Source organism: Lagopus muta, chromosome 2, assembly GCF_023343835.1.
Source record: "Lagopus muta isolate bLagMut1 chromosome 2, bLagMut1 primary, whole genome shotgun sequence".
Taxonomy (NCBI): domain Eukaryota; kingdom Metazoa; phylum Chordata; class Aves; order Galliformes; family Phasianidae; genus Lagopus; species Lagopus muta.
Window position 1 is genome coordinate 84,200,068 of NC_064434.1, and position 25,427 is coordinate 84,225,494.

Here is a 25,427-nt window from a genome sequence, read left to right on the forward strand (position 1 = left end):
AAAACAAAGTCTAGTTGGAAGTACGTCTGTGTGATTAAGGAAATTATGAATGCCTTAAGTATAGAAAGAGTAAGATATATAGGGTGACTGGACTTCAACAGTGCAAAGGTGGGGAAGTGGTGGTGGGCAGGAAGTAAATGTAAATAATGGAAGAAATCTAAATCTTGAGGAAAAAGTCAGTTTTTCCAGACCAGTAGATCATGTTGTTTGACTTAGATCTTGAACAGTATGTGGGAAAAGAGTTGGGGGAAGGTAAGAGGAAATTCGTATGACTTCCCTTCTTTCTTTTCTCTTTCTGAGAGAAAATCTCACCAACAGTAATGTCATGTTTAAGAAGTTACTTATTTTGAATGTGTGAATGTCTTCAGACCTTCTAAAGACACTAAAAAAAGCAGAAAATTAACTTTTATGTAATTAGGGAAGATTTTGAGACAAAAAGCTATTAAGCTTGTGACAAATGTTTATGAATAGTTTTGTGTGCTATTCAATTGGAAACGTGCTGATCTCAAATCCGCTCCTGCAAATTACATAGCAAGCATTCAAAATACATAGAGACATAAGAAGAAATTGTAAAGGTAAAAGGTCATTCAGAGAAGATGTGCAAAGGATATGCAATAAGCAAATGCTGCTATTTCTGCCATAAGCAGTTACTGAGGCACAAAGTCTTGTGTTCAAACCTACTTCCAAGGCCCAGAAATGATAGATTAAAAGAAAAATGAATAACTACATCTTAAATGTGCTAGATTGTGACAGTAAAATAAACTAGCTCATTTGCATGTGTGGTATTTTTGAGGTGGTAAGGGTATCTAGTGGGTTTCTGTTTCAGACTGAAATGTTTTAGGTTACTGTTTAATATGATTACAGCCTTTGGAAGTCTGTGCTATTTGGTCAATGCCATAAAGTTTGATTTCAAAGATATTTCCTTGAAGGGCTTCTTTGATTCTTGAAAGGGTTGTTGAACCTTGGGGTGACTCTTGGCTCACCAGCTCCTGAGAGTGTAGCCCTACTAACAGGAGACTAGCTTCCTTCCTTCTCCACCGTGGACCTTTTTGGAAGATAGCTGTGAGCCATAGGATGAAAACAACTGGAAGTAATAAAAAATAGAAAGACTCAGAAATTTGGATTTGAAATAGGTGAAATCATGTTTAAGAAATTCTGCCTCTCGTTGGTATTCGGGGTGCTATTCTGTTATTCTCTGTCTTAGAAATGCCGGAAATACACGTGTACTTTAAGTCACTGTCATTAAATAGCTGTGACAACTGGTGAATTTTCTACTAGTATAAATGCTAGGAAAACTCATTTAGGCTCTTCACTACGTAAAAAGACTCCAGGAGGAATTACTTGTGGAAACCTGTCAGGAGAGAATTTAAGTACAAGCATCAAAATATAAAGAATGATTAATATTGATAGCGTCCAGATTAAAATGATATAAATACAAGACGTATTCCTTGATTTGTGAGGTACTAAGCCAGAGTATTATGGCACAGTCTGACCTGGTTGCATGTTTGGGTGGTGTTTTGTCTTTAAGCAGACGTTCTGTTGGAACAGAAGGGGAAAGTAAGCATTTTTCCATTTGTGTGAGATTGCCAGTAATGTGTTTTTAGTTAAGTTGAGATTCTGCCAAACTTCATACCTATTCATTTGTGAAACCACGTTTGGTGTTCTGCATTTCAGTTCTTTTGGGGCTTCCTTTATTGTAATATACAGATTTATTTATTTAAGCTTATGTCGTGCTATTATCATTGATGCTGATAGCAGAAGCTTAAGTTATGTGTTCAGGTTACATTAGGCTGCCTAGTGCTCTACATGATATACCTTAATTTCAGTGGCTTTAAACTGTCAGTTATCTTTGGGATTAAATTCTTCATTCTAGATCTCTGTTAGAGTGTATCTGTGCAGATTTAATATATTTTTTTTATAGAACAATTGGGAATCTTGAAGAAAATTGAGTGCGCAGTGCACATATATACAAATACTGTCATTTAATGGGGAAGAGAGTTTCTTTATTTTCTGAAGCATCAGTGGTATTCATCTGTTACATCCCAAGTTTGGATAAAAAACTCTCTCTCTCCTTCTGACAGTCTGTTTTGAGGTTTGTTTTGAATAGTAAACCTAATGAATCAGACATCTGTACAGCTACTAACAAGCTCCCCCTGGTGCCACAAGATCAGCTATTAAAAGCCTCAATAAAAAAAGAAAATTACTTGAATTTTAAGGACATCTGCAAAATATTCTTCAGTGACTTTTCAGGTCTGATAGACTGAAAATTGTCTGGGAAGAAGAAAATAAATACAATGCCTTGGTTAGTAAAGCTAAAGCTCTTTTACTCTGTAGTTATATAAATTCTCATTTTTATCCCTCATTTCAGATTATTTGTTCATGGAGTCTGTTGGCAGTGCAGAGCTGCTTGCTACTACTATGTCACACATGAAGCTGGTGTGCTATTGTTCAGTGCTGAAACGGAGTTGTGCTAGTCTAGGCTCATTTTTCATATCAAGAAAGTGTATGGCAGTCTTAAAAGCTTCATGAATGATGCTGAAAGAAGCCACAGCAACAGGAGATGCTTCAGCACACTTGTGATGTTTTCAGGACTTGAGAGACAAAGAATATAGACGTGCTGTGTCTCAAAGGGCCTTTGAGTAGCTTATTTCAGCTTGAAAAAGGATTAGATTTAGATGACTGCAGTGTCAGACATTTGTAACTGAAGGTGCCTATTGAGAGTAATTCCTTTCTATAACTGGATTCCAGTGGTTTTGTCAATGATGAGTAAGTGGAGGGAGTAAGAAATGATCCATTTGTCATAGTGTGTGATATGAAGACAAGAAAGATGTCTGAAAAGAGACATCAAAAAGCACAAGCTTCTGTGAAGCACCTCCTTTCTCACTGGAGCAACGAGGACAACTGGAACTGGGTAGGGAAAGGGAAGAGGAAGGTTCTTTCTCCTGTTCTTTTCAGTTTTGGTATAAGCCTGCTGCTTTGATGGCATCAGGTAGAGATGAAAATTGTGACTTTCTAAGCCATTCTGTATATTATTTATTTTCCATTCCTTTAAGAAGTCCTGAAAGCAAGTGTGCAACTGAGACAGAAGTAATGGTTTCATCTTAATCCTGTTTGTAATTACAAGTAAGATTACAACTTCCAATTGTGTGGTGTTATATAAAATAACATCAAATGCTATTCAGGCAGCTTAGTTTTCTGTGGAGCTTTCCAAATATAAAACTGGGTGGGAGAGAGAGATGTCCATCGAGATGCAGCTAATAGCTATTGCTAATTTTAAATCAGTGTTACATAAAAATTATCTCTCAAACTTATATAATTTTTATATTTCATTGCTCATTTTTGTATTTCATTATGTTGTATCATTTTTATATTTCTTTTTTGACAAGGCAATATGCCCACTGCCTTTTCAGCCCTTTTATTGGAGTGTGCTGGAAGTATCAGTTGAATAAAATACATTTTGACATTTGAACTTGACATCAGTGTTTCAGAAAAACAATTCAGACATACAGCTTCCCTGGATGATTCTCTTGTCACTACTGTGATTTTGTACTGTAAATATGTTTTGGAAGTGGACATTCAGTAAAAGCAGTGATGTCTTTATTACTTCTTCCTGGCCTATTTCTACCTCATAATGTATAATTGCACCTCAAAGTTTGCTGTGTTTTTATTCAAATTATTTTCTGGAGGTTAGTTTGTCATTTTAAAGTAAATCGTAGTGGATATTCCTAAGTTTCCTCTCAGTGATTCTCTCCCTGAAGATTTAACATTTTCTTCCTGTAAAAATAAATAGAAAGAGACGTTGTCAATTCAGATGTTGTAAAACAAAATAATTCTGAAATCATGATATAGTATCCTTTTAATATATCGTCTTTCTTCGGGTACCAACAGCACCACTGCTGAGTCCTATGAGCAGGGCAAGTCAGAGGAAATCAGTTTTCCTCTCACTGGATTCTTTTTGGTAAACCTGTTGCTGTGGGTTGGCTTCCAACAGGAACAGTATTTTCTGAGATGAGAATTAAAACAAGAAAAAATAGTTCTTCCATTGCTTAGTAAGAAGAAACTGGTGACATCTAATTTGGAGCACAGTCTTACATTTTATCATGTGTAAGATATTTCTTTTAGCTTTTTGTGAATTAAAGATTCAAATTAGATGCTGTTCATGACTTGTGTAAGTACATCTAATTTACTATGCAGTGCAATAAGGGCAAAATGGATTAGTTTCTAGCTGAACTGAAATATCAGTATCATAGGCAAAAAAAAAATGATTTTGCTTAATTCTAGATTGTGATTAACAATATATAATCATTACAATAAGATTAGGATGAAACAGTTCGTTTACGTACTTTTGTACTCTACAGAGGGTGAAACTCTTAAAAACAGGTCTGAATTTGAAAATTTGGTATGAGTTAAGTTTATGTCTACTTGTTATTTATTTATGAATAACAATGGATTTGTGAGTTAGCTTTGACTGGATTTTGTGACAAAATGTCATTTTGCAGTTTCTCCTTTACTATGCCACAGTTGATGTAATAGAACTGCATAAATAACTGTGGTGCTGGTGCGGTTGCAAGCCCTTCTGACTTTCAGGGGAAATCCCGACTTAGTGCTTGTGAAATGCTGATTCTGGTTCTCTGGGTCTGATGAAACCCAAATCCGGCCCCCTCTGGTGTGAGGCGTTTGTAACTTCAAACTTCTGTTTGTATTGTGCAGGAGAATGTTTCAGCTTGAACAGAATGCTGAACACATCTGCCTTTAGGTAACTTTAGAAACAGATTTCCAAATATGTATTTCAGAGGCATTTGGGATTAGTGGTATTTAGGATTAGGTTGTTCTCAGTTTTTAGGGGGGAGAAATAAATTGAAGGCAGGTGGTAATTGGACCCTTAATATTAAAATCTGCATTTTAACAGAATTAAAAGCTGAATTAGTTAAACTTGTATTTGTGCTCAGACTTGGCAGCATATCCTTCCTCTGGGGGTAGATACTTGATGTTTGTTGCCTTGTGCTTTTCCATCTGGCACTAGTGGTGGAGGAGGAGCTTTTTACACCATCTCTGCAGTGGGTGTAGGAAGTGCTCCCAGTCTTGAAACAGCCTTGCTAGAAAAAGCCTTAGCATGATCCAGCATGGATCGTAGCACATGACAGTGCTTTTGAGTGGTGGCAGACTCGTGCCCTCTTGGCTGACGGCTGCTGAGGCAGCGATCACCCGGCCTGTGTTGCAGGGACAGGCCAAGGAGGAGGCTTGGCTCTTCCACCCGCCACGCTAGCCAGCAGAACGAGCGGGTGCCTGAGGGCATGAGATGATTGGCTGCATTGCAGGGTGCTGTGCGTTCCATGCTGGCATATTTTCTCTGTAACCCCCTGCAGGAGTTGCCCGCTGCAGCCTCTGGCTCTGCACTGCCATTGAGTCTCACGTGAACTCTTGTTCTCGTCTGGACAATTACTGTTGTGACATTGTATTCTCTTCTTCTGCACCCATGATATCCATGCTATTGTTGTTTTTAAATAACAGATAGTTAGTTAGTTATTATCTACAAGAGTCTTTACACTCAATATTAAGTGGGCTTTTTACTGCAAGGATCAGAAGTACAAATATTTCTATTCGTTTCTGAACAATTTCCAAAGAATTATAGGTTTTGTTTCTTGTTTATGGTATCTGAGGAAGCTCGAATTTTTCCAGTGCAGTGCTGTTTACTTTCTAAGGCTCCATTTGTTTGTCAGGCTAAGCCAGCTTTTCTGAAATCTAAAGAATCACTGCAAGGCCCTGTTTCTTCATTGCTTGTTTATCTGGATGGATCCAGACATGAGACTCCAATGACTGAGCCACTGCACTCAGAGTCCGTGTGCATGGCCTACGTGACATAGTACCTGAAATTCTGCTGGTGTTCCTAGGAGTGGGTTCAGATCATGTTCTCCTCCAACAGAATGCTTGCCAAAGACCCTCCCATGAAGTTGCAGTCTGGCTTTGCCACATGCTCTCCAGATATGAATGGGGAGGAAAGTTTTGAAACAATTTGCTCTCATTTTGAAGTGATGTGTGTGATTCCCCTTCTCCTTCTTACTCTTCTCCCAGGCAACAAACAGGACCCAAGGAAATGGCCGCAAGCTGTACCAGGGGAGGTTTAGATTAGACATAAGAAAAACTATTTCTCTCAGAGAGTGGTCAGGCACGGGAATGGGCTGCCCAGGGAGGTGGTGCAGTCACTGTCCCTGGTAGTGTTCAAGAGGCATCTAGATGAGAAGCTACGAGATATGGTTTAGTAGCTTCTGGTAGCAATTAATGGGAGGATGGTTGGACTAGATGATCTTGTAGGTCTTTTCCAACCTTTCTGATTCTGAGCTTTCTGATGTGGACTTTTCTGTTAGAGAAAACAACCTAGTTGTATTTGAAAAAGATTTGATTTTCATTGGTGCATTTGTTTAGAGTTGTGTAATTGTCACCTACAAGTCCTTATGTGTTTCTAAGAAATTTTTTTCCTCTTAAAAAATGGGCCTCAAGAAGGATTAATGTGATTAAAAAGATGTAGTTCCAAGATTTCTTTAAACAAAATATTTATACTTGGACTCATAATAGAGTCACATTAATGTATTAACATAAATCTACACTGTTTTAAACAGATTTTTACTGCTAGAATTGCAGGTGATTGACTACCTGGATACTGTGGGATATATCTATGAGTAGAAGAACACTTTGCAAATGGTGGTGTAAAAAATAGGACATCAAATAATTATGTTGTGTTCTTATGATTCAGATATAAGACCAGCTCTTCAGTAGTAAGAAATCTGTCTTATCCTATGCTTTTGTATTTGGATAACTAAATAGAAAAAAATTTTTTTACTTGACTTTTTTTCCAGTTTAAAAGTAATTAGTTAGAAATGAAGCATAAGGAATTTCAGTGTAGAAGAGGAAGTTTTTTTAAAGTGTTTGTAAGTGGATGAAAAATGTGTTTTAAATGAAGTGGTCTTTGAGCATATGTTTATGCCAGTTCTAGTGATACTGCTCATGGAAAGTCTCCAGTGTGGATCTGTCACAACCTGAGGGAACAAATTATTCCCTCTTTAAAGGGGGGGGGGGGGGGGGGGGGAATAAAAGGCAGTGGGGGTGGGGGTGGGTGGGAACAAGTGTAGCACTGCCTAACTGAACTTTTATTTTACTGATTTGTTTGTTTGTTTGTTTTTTAACTGAGTCAGCTTTTTTTCTTTGGTTTGATTCTTATTAAAGGAATTTATGTTTTCATGAATTGCGTGCTTATTCAGAATTTGTTTCACAATTGTTGGTGTCTGGGGGTTCTTGTTTTGTTTTTCCACTGATACGTGAGGCTTTGTAAAGAAAAATAAGAAGGTATTACTGTTTTAAATGATTAAGCAGTGGACAACAGGAGCTCACTTTCTTCTGGAGACACACTTGATTCAGATTCACATCACTTACTGTAGGTGCCCAGTGGTTGCATATTTTATCAGTGAAATAACAATATTTAAACCCATGACAATGAGGAGCACTAGAGAAGACATGAAAGAACCCTAGAGGCTCCAAAGGAGAAAAATGTATAGTTTAATAAATAAAGCATCAGATCTACTCACGATGCTCTGTAGACACTTAGGTTGTCGTTGTCTTTAAATCTATGGCTGAGGAAAGTGACTGTAAGGAAAGATTAATTTTAAACAGAACATCTTGCTTTTGAAAGAAGGTGAGCTATTAAAAAATAAAAATAAAAAAAAGAGATGCTAAGAAGCTTTTTCTGATTGCAGGCAAATTGTATATTTTTTGAACTATCAGAATATGCTAGTTTTTCTGAATTTTACATGAGGAAAGCTACTTTCTGAAGAATCAGAGTAACCTCTTTTTGTGTGTGTGCATTTCTCTTGACTTTCTTTCTTATCTGCTGTGATATTTTCTTTATTATAATGCTGTTATTCCTTTACAGGTGTGTAATAGTAGATGTTGCTGGAAGTACTAAAATAGCACCTTACTTTACAGTCTTTCTTCCAGTAAAGAAAATTATTCCGTTGATGGACTAAGTGGAACACTTTTTTATCAATGTCAGCTTTGAATTTTCATAAAATAGAAGTGTAAAAGCCAACATTTTTCCCACATTAAAAAAGAAAGAAAGAAAGAAAAATGGGGACTTCAAACATTGTAAGAACATTGTGATGATTAAGTTTGCAGAAATTACTTTTGAGGCAGCAGTATATAATTTTAACAAGGTCTTCTTAAAGCACCATTTACTCTATATAACATTTGTCTCAAGAGTGTTGAGTTAGAGAATAAACATATCTGGCCATATCTGCTGTGAGCTGGAGCAGACAGTTTTCTAGGTGAATTCCAAATAGAAGAAAAGTAAGAAAAAATCAATGCCAGAAAAGTTATATAGTAATAGTTACACTTTTTCTTTATGATACAATACATCAAAGATGCTTTCTTGCCAGCAATCATTCTTAGTTTATTCCAAGTTTGTGGGAAATCTTGGTACCTCAGAGCTCAGTGTGCTGTGCTGGGGACTGTCTGTAATTTGGAAATATTTAAAATAGTGTTGTCAGATACAGCCTAGTTCTTAATAGGGTTGGGGAGGGGAGCAGTGTGAGAAGAGCGGTTACCTCTCAGCAGTCTCTATGGTATTGCACAGCCTTTGCAGGGGGGGCGCAGACATAGCGAACCATACAGCTTCCCATAGTCAGTCTGCACCTGGGAGAGGGTAACTTGCTAAGGAGGCATACAAGATCAGAGATGTCATAAGGGAAAAGGAATCAGGCCAAAGATACAGGTCAGAATTGTGTGAATCTGGGTACTGGTTGCACTAGAACACATACTGGGCTTCCTCCAAAGGACTTTAAATGAGTGATGAAGAGAATGGGAGTTGCTAGTGGTACAGCCCTCCAAGAGACATTTTTTCCCATGTGTTATGGTCTTGTCTCCTCTCTAGAGTCTAGAGACTCTAGGGACAGAGTCTCTGTGAGAGTTAACATCACCTGAAGTTTCAGCATCCATCTGGCTAACAGGACTTTTGTCTCAACTCTTGCCTCCCTGTTGCCCATTTTCCAGATAAAAATGTAGCAACTGAGTAGCATGTTTCATTGTAGCCTTCCTAGATAATTTCAATAGACAGTATGTAACAGTTCTTGATACACTTTATATAGGACTAAATCAGTGTTCTCTTTAAAGTCTCAGGCAAAGAAGCAGCACCTGAAGGGAGCCTACAAACAGGAAGGGAATCAACTCTTCAAAAGGGTTGATAACTGCAGGACAAGGGGAAATGGTTTTGAGTTGAAGGAGGGAAGATTTAGGTTGGATGTCAGGGGAAAGTTCTTTACAGGGAGAGTGGTGAGATGCTGGAACAGGCTGCCCAGAGAGGTTGTGGATGTCCCATCCCTGGGGGTGTTCAGGGCCAGACTGGGTGAGGCCCTGAGCAGCCTGGTGAATGTGGAGGTTGGTGGCCTTGCATGTGGCAGAGGGGTTGGAGATTCGTGATCCTTGAGGTCCCTTCCAACCCTGGTTCCAACCACTCTGTGATTCTGTGATCTTCCTTCAGAGATCATCCGTATCTTGAGTGACTGGTGTCCCATATTAGAACAATGCTGTGGATAGGACAGTGCATGCATGCAGCAGAGAAACATAATCTTAGAAATCAGGTAGACATCAATTTTCCCAATTAGAAAACTTGATGACATCACGAAATACAAATAGTACCAAGTTTATAGTTATTTCGTTATTGGCAGAAATCACTTTTTAAATTAAATAATTCAGCCTTTTACTTGTTCCTTTAGACTGCAGTTCTCTGTGAGATTTATAATGATGCGTGAATGTATAACTGATGCATTCCAGGATTTGCACCGTTTGCTGTTTCTCAGAGCAGCCAGGCTGGCTCCTACATCTGCAGGATCCTGCTCTGCTGCAGACAGGCTGCGTGACCCACCAGCTTTCCCCACGTGCTGCTGCAGGGCTTTCCGCTCGGCTGAGCCAATCTGGGGCTGCTGGCAGGGCAGTGCTGCCAGTGGGCTCCTTATCGGTGCCTCAAGCTCCCTCTGGGCTGCTGCAGGCTCTGGCCCAGCTGGGCTTGCAGGACCTGATAGGGGTAAGGGTTGAAAAGGCTTGTTGTGCTCTTTGGTTTGGGATGATTTTGCTACGCTTTGTGGGGAGCAGTGTAATCTTCTTTTTGGGAACGCATCTAGGCCGTATTGTTTTAAAAGTCTGTGAACATATCTAACATGAGCATTTTGCATTGCTAGTGTTTCTCTTCTTTTTGAAGACATACTTAAATATGTCAGTTGTGTTTTTGACTTCCTTGCTCCCACTTCAACCCCTGAGGGTAGAATGAAATTAGGTAAAATCCTCAGTGCTTGTTTTGCTGAGGACATTGGGATAATTCTGTTGTTTAAAACTGACTGAGCTTTGGCAGGAGTGGTCTTAAAATTTTTGGGTGTATTCATAAGGAACAACCAGTTCTCACGTCTATTTTGTTTCTTTAATTGGAGTTTCATTTCCCCTATCAATACTGAAACCTTTTCTATTGTCTTTCCTTTGTTCTCATATTGATGTTAATTGGCTATAAAAAGGAAAGATTTTTAAGAGATGTAGAAGTATTTACTGTTACTGATTCTAGATTGACTTAAATGCTATCATACTGTAATCACATGAAAGGTGCTTTTTTTTAATTCAACTTGTCTTACATTAAGGTAGTGTAGCATTCTATAATATCTACACTGTAGTGATTCCTTTCCATAGCATTGCTGCAACGGGGAGAGGAGCTGCAGTTGATTCTGTCTCTTGTACTACAGTGTCTAAAGGAAAAGTAAATGACCCAACTGCTTTTTAGTTGGATGATTAACTTGGAAGTAGATTTTGAACATGTAGTTCAGATTTTAAAGTTCTCTGCAGGAGCAGAAGGATGCTTCCGCTCCAGCTGTTTTATGAGCAATGACAGAACCTGTTTTCTGAAACTGTCAATAAAAACGGTGGGGGCAGTCGCAGGTAGCTGTCACTTTCAGTCTCAAGATGTGCCACACTAGGTCGCTCACTTTTCACTATGGGCATGGGACATGTATTTCTTCTGGGGATGAATCCGTAGCACCAGTTTTGTTCTGATAACAGCATCTGGCACTAGATTGATTTAACAGGCTATGAGGTTTGCTCTTTTCAGATATGCACTTGTACGGCAGCTTCTGTACAGCTCTGACATGGCCACACGCTGCTGTTGTTTTTTCTGCCTCCTAGCAGCACGTGTGAAGCTAAAGCTCTTTGACACCTGCCATTTGGACCCTTTTCTTACTGAAAAATGTCATCGTTTTCAGACAAGATGAAGACAGATATCTGATCATTCTTCCCTTCACAGAGATGTGCAGAGGGCATGGTTTGTAGACAAATGAATAAAGGGTTTCAGGCCATAACTATACAGTTAGTTTTATTAGTTTAGTACGCTAAGTAGTTTCTGTTTGATTTAGGGGCTTACGGAACAACAGCTAATATGGAAAAAATTAAAGCATGATAACTCATGGTTACATCTTGCAGTGGTTCTACTACCTATTTTATTGCACGGGTAAAGTATAGCAATTGTTCCACTGTTTTAACTTAAGATACTTCTCACCAGTGGATTTTGGGGACAGACAGGAATGATGGTAGATAAAGATTAAAATGAGAACATTTTGAACTCTTCTAGTCAATTAAGTGTTTCATGTAGGACAGTTTCTCTGTGTTCATCTAAGTCAGAAAGCTAACAGAGTGGGACTACATATTCCAAAGTAATTACTATTTTAAAGAAGAAGCTTTTAAATCCTGTGCCACATTTGCTTCCCTCATGTTGTTGAAACCTGCTTTGTGCTCATGAAGAGGCAAGGCAGTCGCATGGTATGTCTCAGTGTAGTCATTCTTTTTTTTTTTTGAAATAGCCTTTTGTCTTTGAGTACATGCAGAATATATAAAATCAACTTGCTGTCCTCTTCTCCACTCCAAAGAGTGTAAAATTGCACTTGATAGTCCTAATATTTTCCAGCTTACAAGAAAGTAGGTAGTACTTGAAAATAATGATTTCAGTAACTGCATTTTTGAATATAATTCCATCTTTCCAGTATTGGTCACACATTTCACCTGTTCTTTATGGTCTGACTGTTGCTCTTCAACCAGACTGCATAGTTAAACTGGCTTTGATTTCTGGTATTCCTTTTAACTTCTCTATTGTTCTGTTCATTAGGTTCTAAAAATCTGAGCTATCTACTAAGAATGCCATTGACCTGCCTGGTGCAGGTCAGGTAATACACGTAATACCATGTATTAAGAGAAGAAAACTTGGTTTTGTTAACTTTGATGTGGTGATGGCTGCCTTGAAATTCTGGCACTTCAGAAGCTGGTCTATCAGCTGATTATTGCCCCTGCCATAGTTCAGAAAGCTTTTGGAAAAGTAGGGTTAGTGACTGAAAGTCATACTGTTGTCCTGTATTTGAATTTGCTGCATGACTATCTTGATTTGAAATAGTATAATTTTTATTCCAAGAAGTAGGTTGAGTTGGTCAAGTTGAGATTGCTTTTTTCTTTGCATGCTGCAGTTTCTGGTAAACTTGGCAAAAGACTGAGTAAGTTCTTTCATTTTGATAGAAACATATATAGACTTTTTTTTTTTTTTGTAGTTAATTTGGAAGACTGTGAGCAGTTTCAACTAATATTTTCTATGGGGAATTACAGAACGTGACTGAGTAAAAATGTGGGATCTGTATCACTCATAACCATGTGGGCTGTGTGAGGGCAGCTTGTGCCCTACGGAGCTCCTTAGTGGGACCTCTTCTTTAAAACTTGTCATTCCTCTCCCCAGAGCTGATTGATTGGCAGTCCCTGTAAGCTCTTCTGAGACTGCAATACTTCATGCCTAGAGGCATTCAAGGCCAGGCTGGATCTCTGCTCAGACTGATCTAGTAGTTGGTGACCCTGCGCGTAGCAGGGGGGTTGAAACTGGATGATCATTCTGGTCCTTTTCAACCCAGACCATTCTGTGATTCTATGACTGATTATTGCATGGTGGACTTCCATATAAATGTAATGTAGTATTGTTTTCTAGCAGACCTTTCATCATTGGATTTCTTCCTCCCCCGTATAATTCTTATCAGTTATTTGAAGAAGTCATGCAATAATCTCTTATTCCTTCCTTCCTCAAGCAGAGCCTTTGGTTTTGTCGACACAGGTTTATGAAGAATAGATTTCTTAGGTAATTTGTTTGAAGTTTTGTTAGGTTAGTTAACCACAGTCATAATTAAACTTTGATTGTGAGGGCAGTTGTATTTTGGTGCAGATAATCTTATTATAATCAAACAAGAAAACTTGCACCCATTTTGAGGTCATTGTACCCTTTGCTTTTAGGTTGACCACAACATTCTTCCAAATAGTAACACTGGTCAATTCTTTGTGATGTGTCCATTTCTCGAAATGTTATTTTAAAGGCTTTTAGTTGTAAATCAGGGTTTTGGAGATTGTGGAAAATTGTTTAAAGTTACTTTTATGTTTGTTATTAATCTGGCATTGCATTTGATTGTGGGAAATTGACTTCAATTTAATACAACAGTCCAAAATACTGGTAAAGTTAATGAAAATGTCAGGAACTGTATATGTCTTTAACTCAAGAAACCTCTGGACTGGGATGTGTGCGTGTGTGTAAGGGTGTGTGTATATCTTTCCTTAAATGCACCTTAAATTTTTACAATTTTCAAAAGGCTTTCATTAAAAACTTACCGAAAAACTCCCAAGTTTCTTTAAAAATATTTAAAAAGTACTGTTATACACATGTACATGAAGTTGCAAGATTTAACTTTTAATATATTTGTTAAATGTATTCTTTATTATTATGCATTTTTGTAGGTATTTAATATCTTGGCATTTTTTAGTTATTTGATCTTTTAGTTTTCCTGGGGAAAAAAAAAATTAAGAGATTAGAAATGTGCACAATTTGAACGATTCTTCATATCAACTATGTAATGCTTATTTAGGCTCAGTGAGAAGATTATTTGTCCTAGCATCTTAGACATACTTAAAGCATTTGAATACAGCTTGTGTGGTGTGATTTCTGGCATAAAGCTGAGGGACCACCAGGTGGTGCTAATGGAATACACTTTATGTTGCATTAGTGATACATGAAATGTCTGAAATAGAGCATAAATGAGACCAGCACGATGTACAAACATTTATTATCTATTTAACAAAACTACTTCACCATGGCTAAATTGAAATATTGTGTAGCAGCTTTGTTTTGGACTCTTCTTATTAAAAATAATAATAATGAATTGCATTATAGGTGGAAGAGACCATCTTTTTTCTTTTTCTTTTTTTTTTTTTTTTTTTTTAATAAAGACAGCACTACATGAAACTTGCTTATCGGTGTATTATGAGTATAGCCTGTTATGATCACTTGCTTATTCTTCTACCACACAATGACTTTCAGTAGCAAAACTTTTGTTAATACTGTTTTAACTGCTGTTATTTCACTCAGTACAAGAATTGTCCTTCTAAGGAATGTACAGAAATTAGGCTCATTTATGTTTTAATTTTCCTTGGAAAGGGGAAATAATTTTTCATTAGATTATTTGGCTTGAAGATTTGGAGAAAAAAATATAGATATAGAGATATGCTTATTTTTGAATACATGTTTACCTACAGATTTTAGGTGCCATTTTCAACAACTCTTACTGGGATCCTGAGTACTTCTGGCTCTTGTTAAATTGCATCCTTTAAAAAAGAAAAGGAAAAAAAAAAAAAAAAAAAAAAAAAAAGTTGGTGTGTAAAGAACTGCGTGGAGCACAGTAAATTTATGTGGCCCACTAATTTGAGCAGGTTTGGTTTTGGCTTAAAGTGCTCTGACATTAAAAAAAAACACGTTCTTTGAAAGCAGAGCATTTTACAACATTAAATTACTGTAAAATTGTCCTAGATAGCACTGAATTGTTAAATAAAGAAGAATAAAAACAGTCCCCCAGATTATTTCCGCACCAAAGTGTCACTCTCACCCAGTCAAAAGATCAAAATCCAGGAAGACTGCAAACACGAATCCCCAAACCTGTTTTGCTTGTAATCCTGTACTGTGGCGAAGCTCCATGCTCGAGCGCTGTGTGTGCCAGTGTCACATTAGCAACCACCTCGCTGTAGCTAAAAACAGTGAGTAAAACCTCTCAACAGCCGCTAATATGTCTGCAGGATCTTGCTTTGCTACGGTTGCTTGACCCAGAGAATGGTTTCTTTGGCAATTGTGGCCCTGTGCATTTACTGTGGGTAACGACTTCAATGTATTTAACATCTGGATTTCGCTGTCCTTGGGCAGCAGTGCGGGTCTGTTCCCCCTCCTATTTCAAGTCTGCTCCACCAAATAGTTTGTGGAATAGTCGTGTGCATATACAAAGCCATCTCACAGTGGCTGTCAAATATCCTGTGTATGCGTCTTCTGAAAGTGTTTTTTGTATGTTGTTTTCCTGCTTGAGATATGTTTCTTTTCCTTTCTTGGCTTTCCCCCCACCCCTTTGCCCTGTGAATAAGTTTTCTTGCACTTGAGAAAAGGAAATGTGCTCTTTTCGACTGTTTTTTCTCTCTCATCCTGAACTGAATTTTATTTACTTACTGTAGTAAGGAGCTCTAGTTCTACCTACTTTAAAATTTGGCACAGTGATTTCCTTTTACTACTGCAGAATCTGAGTATTACCACATTCCTCATTTCTGAACATTGTCTATGCAGCATTAATGAGAATCAGTAAAATGTTAAGTGTCCTGAAGTCCCCATCCAAATCTTTTGTGTTGTTTTTTTTTTTTTTGCTGTTAACAAAGTACTGAGGGCTATCAGGCAGTGTTCTGTGCAGTAATACAGTTTATAGTACAGCATTGCTTCGCTAATAGTAATTTAAAAATAGTGTGGAAAATAATGAATGTGAATAGCAATTTTAATTGGAAGGCAGTACCAGTAGAAAAGACGCTACGTTTAGAAGTTGCTCAAGAGGTTAACTTTTGGACCTGTTGGAATAAAAAGATTGAATAGAGGTTAGTTAAAGCTGTTGGAAGTATGTGCTAATGTGTGTGGGTTTTTGGAAGCAATTTCTCTTTTACGAAGAAAGGGAGAACTCGCCAGATGCTGCCTTTATAATGTGTGAACAGGTTAAGAAATACATTCTGTTGCGTTGTTCTTTAAACTACCAGTTTCTCAGGAAAATCAGTTTATGGCTTCTGTCAACATCTTCATTTTTCAGCAGTCGTGTTTTTGTGATCTCAGACTGTGTTCTGCAACTAGTTTTGCTGGTGGCTGTCAATTCTTTCTGTTGGAGGACATATGCCATTTATATTGTAGTTATGCTCCCAATGCTGAATCTTCTAAGTCTTGGTTCCATTTGCTGTGTCCAGCCTGCTGCCCATTGGGTCCAGGCAGTTTTTTGTTAAACCAGTTGTTCAAGAGGTTCTGAAATTACAGGAATGCCGAAGAGCATGGGATTTTATTCTCTGTGTTTTTGAATGATCCAATCTGTTTGTCATATTGAATAGTTTTTGAGATTCCAGTAACTACAAAGTCAGTGTGTCAGCAAAAAAATCCAGCCTCGACTGAGTAGCAAATAATACAGCATTACAGTATGCAGCAACCATAAGAAATGTATATCACTTTTATCTTTGCATTTTATATTATTTAAAGCTTAACATGCTTGTAACACCGATAGGGATGTGTCTTATCTCCCTACTATTCTCCAGCTTTTTCTAAAGGAGGGCGTTTCTAAATTGCAGTTTTTTTATTCCTACATTTGATGTACTAAAAGTTCTTTAAAGAAAAATTTATAGCCTCATTTAAAGAAAAGCACTATAAAGCAAAGTTCTGAATTTATTGAAAGGTCAGCTGCTTAAGGGTTGAGGTTTCCCTTCTTATAGCAATGATAAAGTTATTATAATGGGTGAAATAATAAAAGTAAAAGCAGTTCTGAAACTAATAGTAACTCTTTCGGTGTAGATGTTGTACCATGTTTTAATTATCAACCTGAAATTCGAGTTCTGTTGAAGTTTTGTGAAGAAATATGCTGTTTATTCAGTGGTGTCAAAATTTCCCTGCTGCAAATAAACTTAGACTGCGAATATTTGAGTGCAGTTTTCTCTTGAGTGAAACTGAGCACTCCAGGGTTTTTTAATTGCATGCTGCGATTTGAATCGCTGAGTTTATCATTCCAGAATGAGCTTGAGGTGTGCTGCAGATACACAAACTGTAGCTGAGATTGCTACAGTTAGTAGCAAAAGATATTCCGTCTGCAGTTTTCTTTTGGGATGACATTAAGAGCGTGGAGAAGACAGAATTAAATGCTCACTGAGGAGCAAACTGCAGTTCAGCAGCTCGGTCTGTGCAGAGGTGAGGCTTTGTCCTGAGCATGTCAGGCAGTTAGCATTAGACAGGGTGTGCACGCACATGACTTTCATTCACACAGTCAATGAACAGATATTAAACTTCCCATCCTAGGTGTTTTTAATGAAATTATCAGGTAGGTTTTTGTTTGCTTATTTTGTGTCTGGAAGCCTGTTTGTCTGCTGACTTCTGGTTACGCATTTTTTTATGTTATGTAAGTGTTACAGAGATTGATATTTATAATACAAAACTGAAAAATACCGAATGCTGTGGGCTAGGGATGGGTGTTTTGGCTTAGAGATGTTTTCCTTTGCGCTATCTTACTTATGTAGGTATTCATTTCATTGAAAAACTGTTAAAGCTGTGAGGCTTTTAAAAAAAATGAACATGTTAAATTAGGTAAACAGTAGGTCTTTCAGGTGCGTTGTTCTCAGTTGTTGTTTGATTGTTCACCATTTTATTTTACAGCATTGTCAGTGAAGCAGGAGCGTCTATCTACAGCGTGAGTCCAGAAGCATCCAAGGAAATGCCAGACCTCGACCCTAACTTAAGAAGTGCAGGTATTGTGCATTTTTCAGCGTGAAGCTCAATTCTCAGACTGTACTGCTTATAATATAATGTTTAATAACAGTCTAAGTATATTTAAAAAAAAAAAGTCTGCTTTGTTTTTGAACTTAAGTTCTTAGATCACATCTCAGATCCTAGGTGTTCAAATCAGTGACATCATTGTCTAGCAAGGCCTGCAGTGTGAAGGCTCCATTGGACACAGTCCCATACCAAAATGGTAAAGGAGAGTTTTGAGGGATTAAATATGGCTGATGTATTGTGTAAACTTTCACATGTTTGTGCCCACACGAGCAAGTTCTTCTCTCTTTTTCCTTGTAGGTAAACAATTATCTGTGATAATTAAACGTTTTATGGCCTAGAAAAACTTGAGAGTAGAGAACAGATTATTTTAAGATTTTGTCATCTTGAAGGATGATCATGTCTCTTTCTTTGCATTTGTTGTGACTACTTTCCAGGACTTCATGCAATGGAATATAGTACTCCAGAAATACTATTTAGTTCTTATATTTTTTATACCATTCAGCATGAATATTACTCAGGTAATGCAGTGTAATTTCTTAGAAATATGTAAGTGTCAGTGTTACCGTTCTCAGATTTTTCTTAAGGAATGGTCTTCAAAGATGAAATTCCTGGCAACTTCAGTGCTGTCTGAACTACTTGTGGAGTTGGTTGATTGGGAAACATCTGTAAGGACAGGTCTATGGTTATTTTGTATTACTTCACTTGTATATTTTTGCTCATGTGTCTTCTTGTGCTTGTTTTTATTCATTTTTTGCTTTTCCTACAATTTGCTATCATACTCAATCCAGTAAAGCACAGTTAAAATTGCAGTAGAGCTCTTAGATAAATCTCCAAATTATGATGTTCTTAATCTTTTTTAGTAAGCTTTTGGCCAGGAAATTGTTAGGAATGCATCAAAATTGGTCATCAGAAAACAGCTCTGAAGTTATGTGGTATCTGAGGGTAAAACTTTCCAGGATTTCCCATGTTCCTCTTTACTCTCATTTCCACAAAAGGAAAAGGGAATTTGTGTTAATTCAATGTTTTAAGAGAAAGCTTTTGCAAGGATTTTGTTTCGAACCTCTGCATCAGCCATTCCCCTCCCAAGACAGACCTCAAGCCTTTTTCTGCTTGACTCATTCCTTCCCGCTTGCAAACTGGTTCCACTCCCATTGTTTTGTCCCTGGGCCAAGAGATTTTGCTTGTGTCATGGTATGACCTGAGCAAACATTAGGCATGTGACATTTATATGTTTGTGACAGATGCCACTAACTTTCCCGTGGGCTGAAGTTTTTTCTGTTGTTATTTGAGTTGATATAAATGTACGGAGGAACACTCCGAAGGGGAAAGTCTAATTATTAACAGTTTACTTTTCCAAATATAGGCAGTTTTCCTTTTTTACTGAAGTTAGTTTCTGAAATGTTCAGACACTTTTATTTTGTGTTGCGTGACAAAATACAGTAAATGAAAATCAAATTTGTAATACATGATTGATTTCAGTATTAATTATCTAGAATTCATCATTTCTCCATTATTACTATGAGGTTGCTTCAGGCATAACTTGAACATTATTGCATTTGAAAAGTTTGAAAAGAATCAACTCTTTTAATCTGCCACAGCAGTACCACGGAATGGATATCAATTAAAATAGGATACTGTAGAAAGAAAACAAAATAATTGCATAGATCAGTGGATGCCAGCTTTTTTGGAAATGACAGTGAGAAATGTATTTTTTACAGCAGAATCTTTCTGGAAGTTTTAGACTTCTGACATTTTTCTAGATGTCTTTTGGTGTCAATTTGTAATTAGCTGAACTGAAGTTGAAGACACTTTTTTTTTTTTTTAGCTAAACAGAAAAATGTGACAACATTAGAGGGAAATAGTAACTGCCGTTGTCTTTCTTTGCAAATGTTTTTAATAGCTTTAACTTTTGTGCTTTTGATTTTTCCTTTGTTTAATTTGCACCAAATGGAAAAGTGACATGGTGTCAAAGCTGACTTGTTTTTTATTTTAATTGTTGTGTTACATCATGTCAAGTTCTGTGCTTACATGATAGCATTTAATACACAAAAAGAAGCTGACAGCTGCATGATGAAGTGTGACATTTATAGTTAAAATAAAAGGTACAACTGATGTGAGATATCTTAACACAGTTTGCCACTTTAACATTTCTCTCAATGCAAACTTAAGGTTTTTTTTAGTTACACAGGTAGGCTTATGTTTGCCAGGTACATGGATGTAAAATATTAAACATACAATATTAGAACTTTCAAATCTTGTGAAATCTGACATTTGCAGTTTAGCAACTGTAATAAATTCCATATATTATTTCATATATTTACAGATAGAAATAGAACACATAAATCCTACTTTTGAATAAATAAATCTATTATCCTAGTAACTTCTTGGCTAAGTGTATAGGGAGGAAAACGCATTTATTGGGAGTGCTAATTGGATATATTAGTTAAGTCAAGAATTCTACTGGTTATTTTTATTCTCTTTGAGCTGCCTTTGAAGATTGTGGAATGAGTGGGTGCCTAAAATAAATAGGAAAGGTAAACTAATTATACATACTTAAACTAGAGTGGAAATTCTTTATAGTCATTCATACAGTGCTTTTTACCACTGTTGTGGTTAGTTAAAAAAAAAAAAAAAAAAAAAAAAAAAACTCACTTCATAAGCAAAAAAGCTTGTATTCATGTTGCAGTCGATGGAGGAGGATTTGTCCAGTTTTAGAAACGTCATCCACAGGTGGGTACCTCTTTCTGGCCCTAGGCATTATGAGCTGTGACATTAATTCTTTATGTTGAACCAGGTTCTCTTATAGTCTTTATAGCACTAAATGTGAATATTGCATGAAACCATAGAAGCTTCTGTACTTCAGGTTCATTTCCTGTAAAATTGTGTAGAGGGGGATTCAACTAAGTAGATAGTAAAGGACTTGATGAAATCTAGTTATTTCTATTTTAGTAGTGTGAGAAGGTATATATGACCATTTGATAATCATTCTAGGATTAATGAGCACAACAGCTATTTTTTTTCAGCCCTACAGAATTAGGAGATAAGAGCTTGTAGGACAGAGAAGTAAAAAAGATTTCCTACTTGGTAGGCTGGGGAAGTTCAGCTGCAGCAGTTCAGGAGGTAGCTTGTCTAAAAGCTTGTCTACTGGGGTGCAATGGCTGGGAGTTTTGGATGAACTGGCAATCAAATTGCCACTTGAGAGTGAAGAGGGTAACAGGCTTCCTTGTATTCTCTATCCCTGAAGCTTTAGATTAGACTGAGGGGCTCTCTGGTTGAGATTTGCTCGAGCTTTTCTTACTGGAAGGCTGAATGCTAGTTTCCTTTTGAAGTATCTGTAGGAACCACGTTCAGTGAACTTGTGTAACAGTGTAAATATATCAGTCATTATTCACTCCATCACCATTGGTTCAGAAGACTGTCTTTGCATGAGTGAAAGAAAAAAGCTAAACTCCATGCCGCTTTCAGATGTGCTTTGTGGCAGTCAGTATCAGCTTGCTTTTGGTTGGTGTCACTGAGCCTGTGAGCGATGGAATTTGGATCTTCCAAAACTTGGTATTTTGTTTTACTTTCATCCTTTTCTGTGTAATTTTGCCCAGGGGTTTATTTTGATGTGCAGAATCTGTAATGCTGAGAAAGTTAGGTTTCTTAGGAAAAGAAATGAAATGAATCCATGTGGCTGTCATTGTGTAGATGCCACCAGACTTTTTAATATACTTTTTTTTTTTTTCTTCCACTTCTGTAATTCCTTTTTATGGCAGAATTTTTGGTTGAATAAGGTTCACTAGACCAAATGGGAGGATGGGGAGAGACAGTGTAAGTTGTACAGGAGATATATGTACGTGTGGCCCTTCTCAGCATTGAAGGGCTGATGTGCGGAAAGACAGAATTTATGTCCTTCCCAGAGACCTGAAAAATTTCTTGAGCTGTATCTTAAATAGTGTTTTGTTATTGTTCTTGGTGCAAAGTGATGCACCATTGTTTGGCATATATTCAAATCAGAATTTTTGTTTTCTGCTCTGTAAAAAGACAGTTGATCCATTGGAATACTCACCTCCACTTTTTGAAGTGGCTTAAAAACACTTAAGAAACAGAAAACTGCTGAGATCTGACCTGATGTTGGAGAATTGCTATGAGGTAATTGTGTATCCCCAGTCAGATACACACTCAGTAACATTAAGTGAGGAATTATTTCATTAAATTTATGAATTACCTTTCATTTTTATATGGCCATTCTAACAAGCAAGCAAGCTTCTTTCACTCTTTAAAAAGGAAATTAAAAAATATATTCACTGTACAGATTCATGAAAGTCATGCATAACAAGCATAAGTACTAGACTTATTTAAACATGGAATGAGGTGGGAATGGGCATGTCTTTTCAGACATTGTATTTGTATTAACTCTTCTTAGAAGTGATCTTGTGTGAAGCCTCATTTACTTCCATAATTGAATATGATCAAATGCATTTGGATTTTGATTTGCCCTTCTCTACTCAGCTGCTGAAACAAAAGTTACATACTTTGTGTAAGGTAACATTGTGTAGTGCTCATTTTCCCCCAGCCACATCACCCAGTTAGGAAAATAATGAGTGTAGGTAAAGTGCTGCATAAGATTACTTTTTGAAAAGATTTGGTGTAGTGAGAGGGCCAGAACGTGTGTCATGTGGCATGCACAGGTATGATCTCGTACAGAAACTGTGTTGTTTCTAAAGGATGATTTCTGAGGATAAGAGTCTAGGAGAGCAAAAGGTCACACAGCACAGCTTGCCTTAGCATTGTCAAATCCCATCTGCTTGTCTTCTCTCCACAGGGCAGAATACATTGGATTATTGTACACTCAAAGTTCAGCAAACCACTTGCACTTTTCTTTGCAAAAGAAAGCCTTACAGGCTTTTGGGGCTTGTTAGGACTTTGAGACTGTCACGCCTACAGGGTTTTATTCCCTTGGGTGCTGTTAAAGATAGAGACATGCAGTTCAGAGCTGTCATCATGGCCAGCAGACAGAAGGTAAAGATCAGAAAAAATATAATTTCTTTTGACTTTATCTTAAGGAAAGTAAAACAGTTTGATGATTAGATGTGTGGGACATCGTGCCTTGTTGTCTTCTTGAGCTAATTTCTTCATCTTCTTAAAAGAGCACTACTCGCCCTTGGCAACCCAAGAGAGAAGGTCATTTCTCAAAAACTTTATTGGACAGAAATCTTATGGTTAAACTGTTCGTGCTGCTTTCTGAGTGGAAGCTTACTTCTACAGCTTTCTGTAGATGATTGGTGCAAGATCTGCAAGTTTTCAGAAAGAGTTAGAAGAAAGGAAAGTAAGCTCTGAATTTTGTGTGCATTAAAAACATTTTACTTCTGCTACAAAGTCATACCTGTTTAGTTGGGTTGCATGCAATTCCAGGTGAACAGAAAGAAATTACGTTTTGTATTACATGAGCTGCATTCTACATTTAAAAATCAATTTATTGTGCTGTTGAAAGTCAGAAGGTGCAATGGTTGGAAACAGGATGGTTGATGAACAGCATCAGGAGGGAGGGAGGGCTTGTTCCTTCTCTCCACCAGGACTGCTCTTACAAGTGAGTAGAAGCTGGTCTGAAAGTGGGAGCTGGATTCTACTGTTTAAGCAACAGTCCATAAATACAGGTTGTCTGAAAATGATGGGGCTTCTTAAAGTTGTTCATGAACACGTGTACAAGCATCAGGGTTCTTTTTGAGAAATAGGGAAATGGATTTGAGTTAAGCAGAACAGTAGTAATATAGTGCTAGTTCTGAATGAATTGTTACACAGCTGTCAGAGATGTTTGTCAGTCTTGTTATTCTTGTTATTCTAGACAGGAATCTAACATGTTTCCAATCTATGCATACTTGATGGCATACATGAGATATGTGTATTTGTATCAACATCCTTCTAATCTGCACTGTTTCCTCTGAGGCAGTAGAACGTAGCAGTGGAGTTGGAGGAGTTTGGTCTTCTGAAATCCAGACCCTCTGCAATTCCTCTAGACTCCTGCCATGAAAAAATGGGTGGTTATCCTGAGCTTGATGAAAACTCTCCTATTTCACTGTATTGAATAAGTATTTTCACCAAGCTAAGAAAGGTTTATGCATGTAGCTATTAACTGAGTGCCATTCTCTGAATGGGTTTTAAAGTCTGCAACTGATATGTAATCTTTGCATATTTTGTGGAAAGATGTGACATTCACCTTCCTCTCATGTGCTTATCTGGATCTGAGTTCAGCTGATGGACTTTGTCTTCTTCTATTTGTCTTCTATGTAGAGTATTATTTGCTGCACTTACGATCAATCTGAAAATATGCCACCAGTCCTACCTAAAAACAATCTCCTGAAGTAGAGCATTAGTCCAGGCTCTGGTAGAGGCAGTTGCCATGAGTGTTAGATTTGAAAATGGTTTGTTTCCCTCCCTGTGCATGTAGATCTATGCATATGTATTATGTACATGTATTATATGTACTTTCCTTAAAAGGCCTTGTTACCCCCTTGAAGCATTGAGCCAGGGGAGTGACAAATACAAGGGTGCTCTCTAATTGGAGAAGATTTTTGCTTTGCTTTTAGTGCAACAGTATAATTCACAAAAACTGCTGCTGTTTTTTAACTATAGGCATAGAAAAGGACATTTTGGTCACTTCAGAAATGTTTATTTTTGTTGCTGGCATAAATAAATAACTCTTGTAAGGTATGGAACTTCAACTAGTTTTCACATTTTGTAGTCATAATAATCAGTGCCGTGGTGATGCAGTTAAAATTAGGACCAGAGATCTGAATGTGAAAAGTGTACTGACAGTTTTTACCTCTTAAGCTGAGCAGATGGGAAATAGTTTTCTGAATTCAAACCATCCTGCAAGACTAACTGATTTCTAGGGCAGAACAATCACATCATGCTTCAGTTAAATGGTTATGTATCTCCCACCTAAGATTGAATTCGGAGAAAACATACAAAACAAAGCAAAACTATTAACCCCATGATATAGACTGAGATATAAAAAGCATTAATACTAAAGAAAAGTGGGTTTTTGGGATGTTTCTAAGAAGGAAATAGTGACTTAAAAATCTGCATTGCAATACTCACTCACTGAGGGTTTTCTCTTAATTCTCTTATTTCTTCCTTGCTTTTTGTATTCGAGCAGTCTCTTTTAAAGATTTTTGTAGTAAGTAAATAGAACATTGTCATTCATTATTTCATTAATCTTAAGCAAATAACAGATTATCAGTTTTATGGAGTTAAAAGTAAACTAAAATGTAACCTTTTTAAAACAAAAACCTGCTCACTTGCCACAGAAGAATTTTGGATGAAATGCAGCTGTTGAGCAGTTGCTTAAAATAAATTGCATACTTTAAACCCACCAAGAAGATATATGAGGATTCAAAACTGTGTCACAAATCCTGACCTACTGAGAAAGAATGCTTAATGAAAAGACTACTGTACATTTCACTGTATCCTTTGCAAGGAGGGTGAAATTCAGGTCAACAGGATAGAAAGCTTCCAGGACTCAGGAAAC

The 25,427-nt window shown here is 37.2% G+C and overlaps 1 protein-coding gene across 3 annotated transcripts in view; it reads left to right on the forward strand.

Annotated features, from left to right (window-relative positions):
- Positions 1-25,427, forward strand: part of SRBD1 (S1 RNA binding domain 1) — a 122,073-nt gene that overhangs the window by 39,639 nt on the left and 57,007 nt on the right. For all 3 annotated transcript variants that reach the window (XM_048935846.1, XM_048935847.1, XM_048935845.1), the window contains one exon: positions 17,795-17,886. In XM_048935846.1, the coding sequence (XP_048791803.1) occupies positions 17,795-17,886 (92 nt within the window). The remainder of the gene's footprint in view (positions 1-17,794; positions 17,887-25,427) is intronic.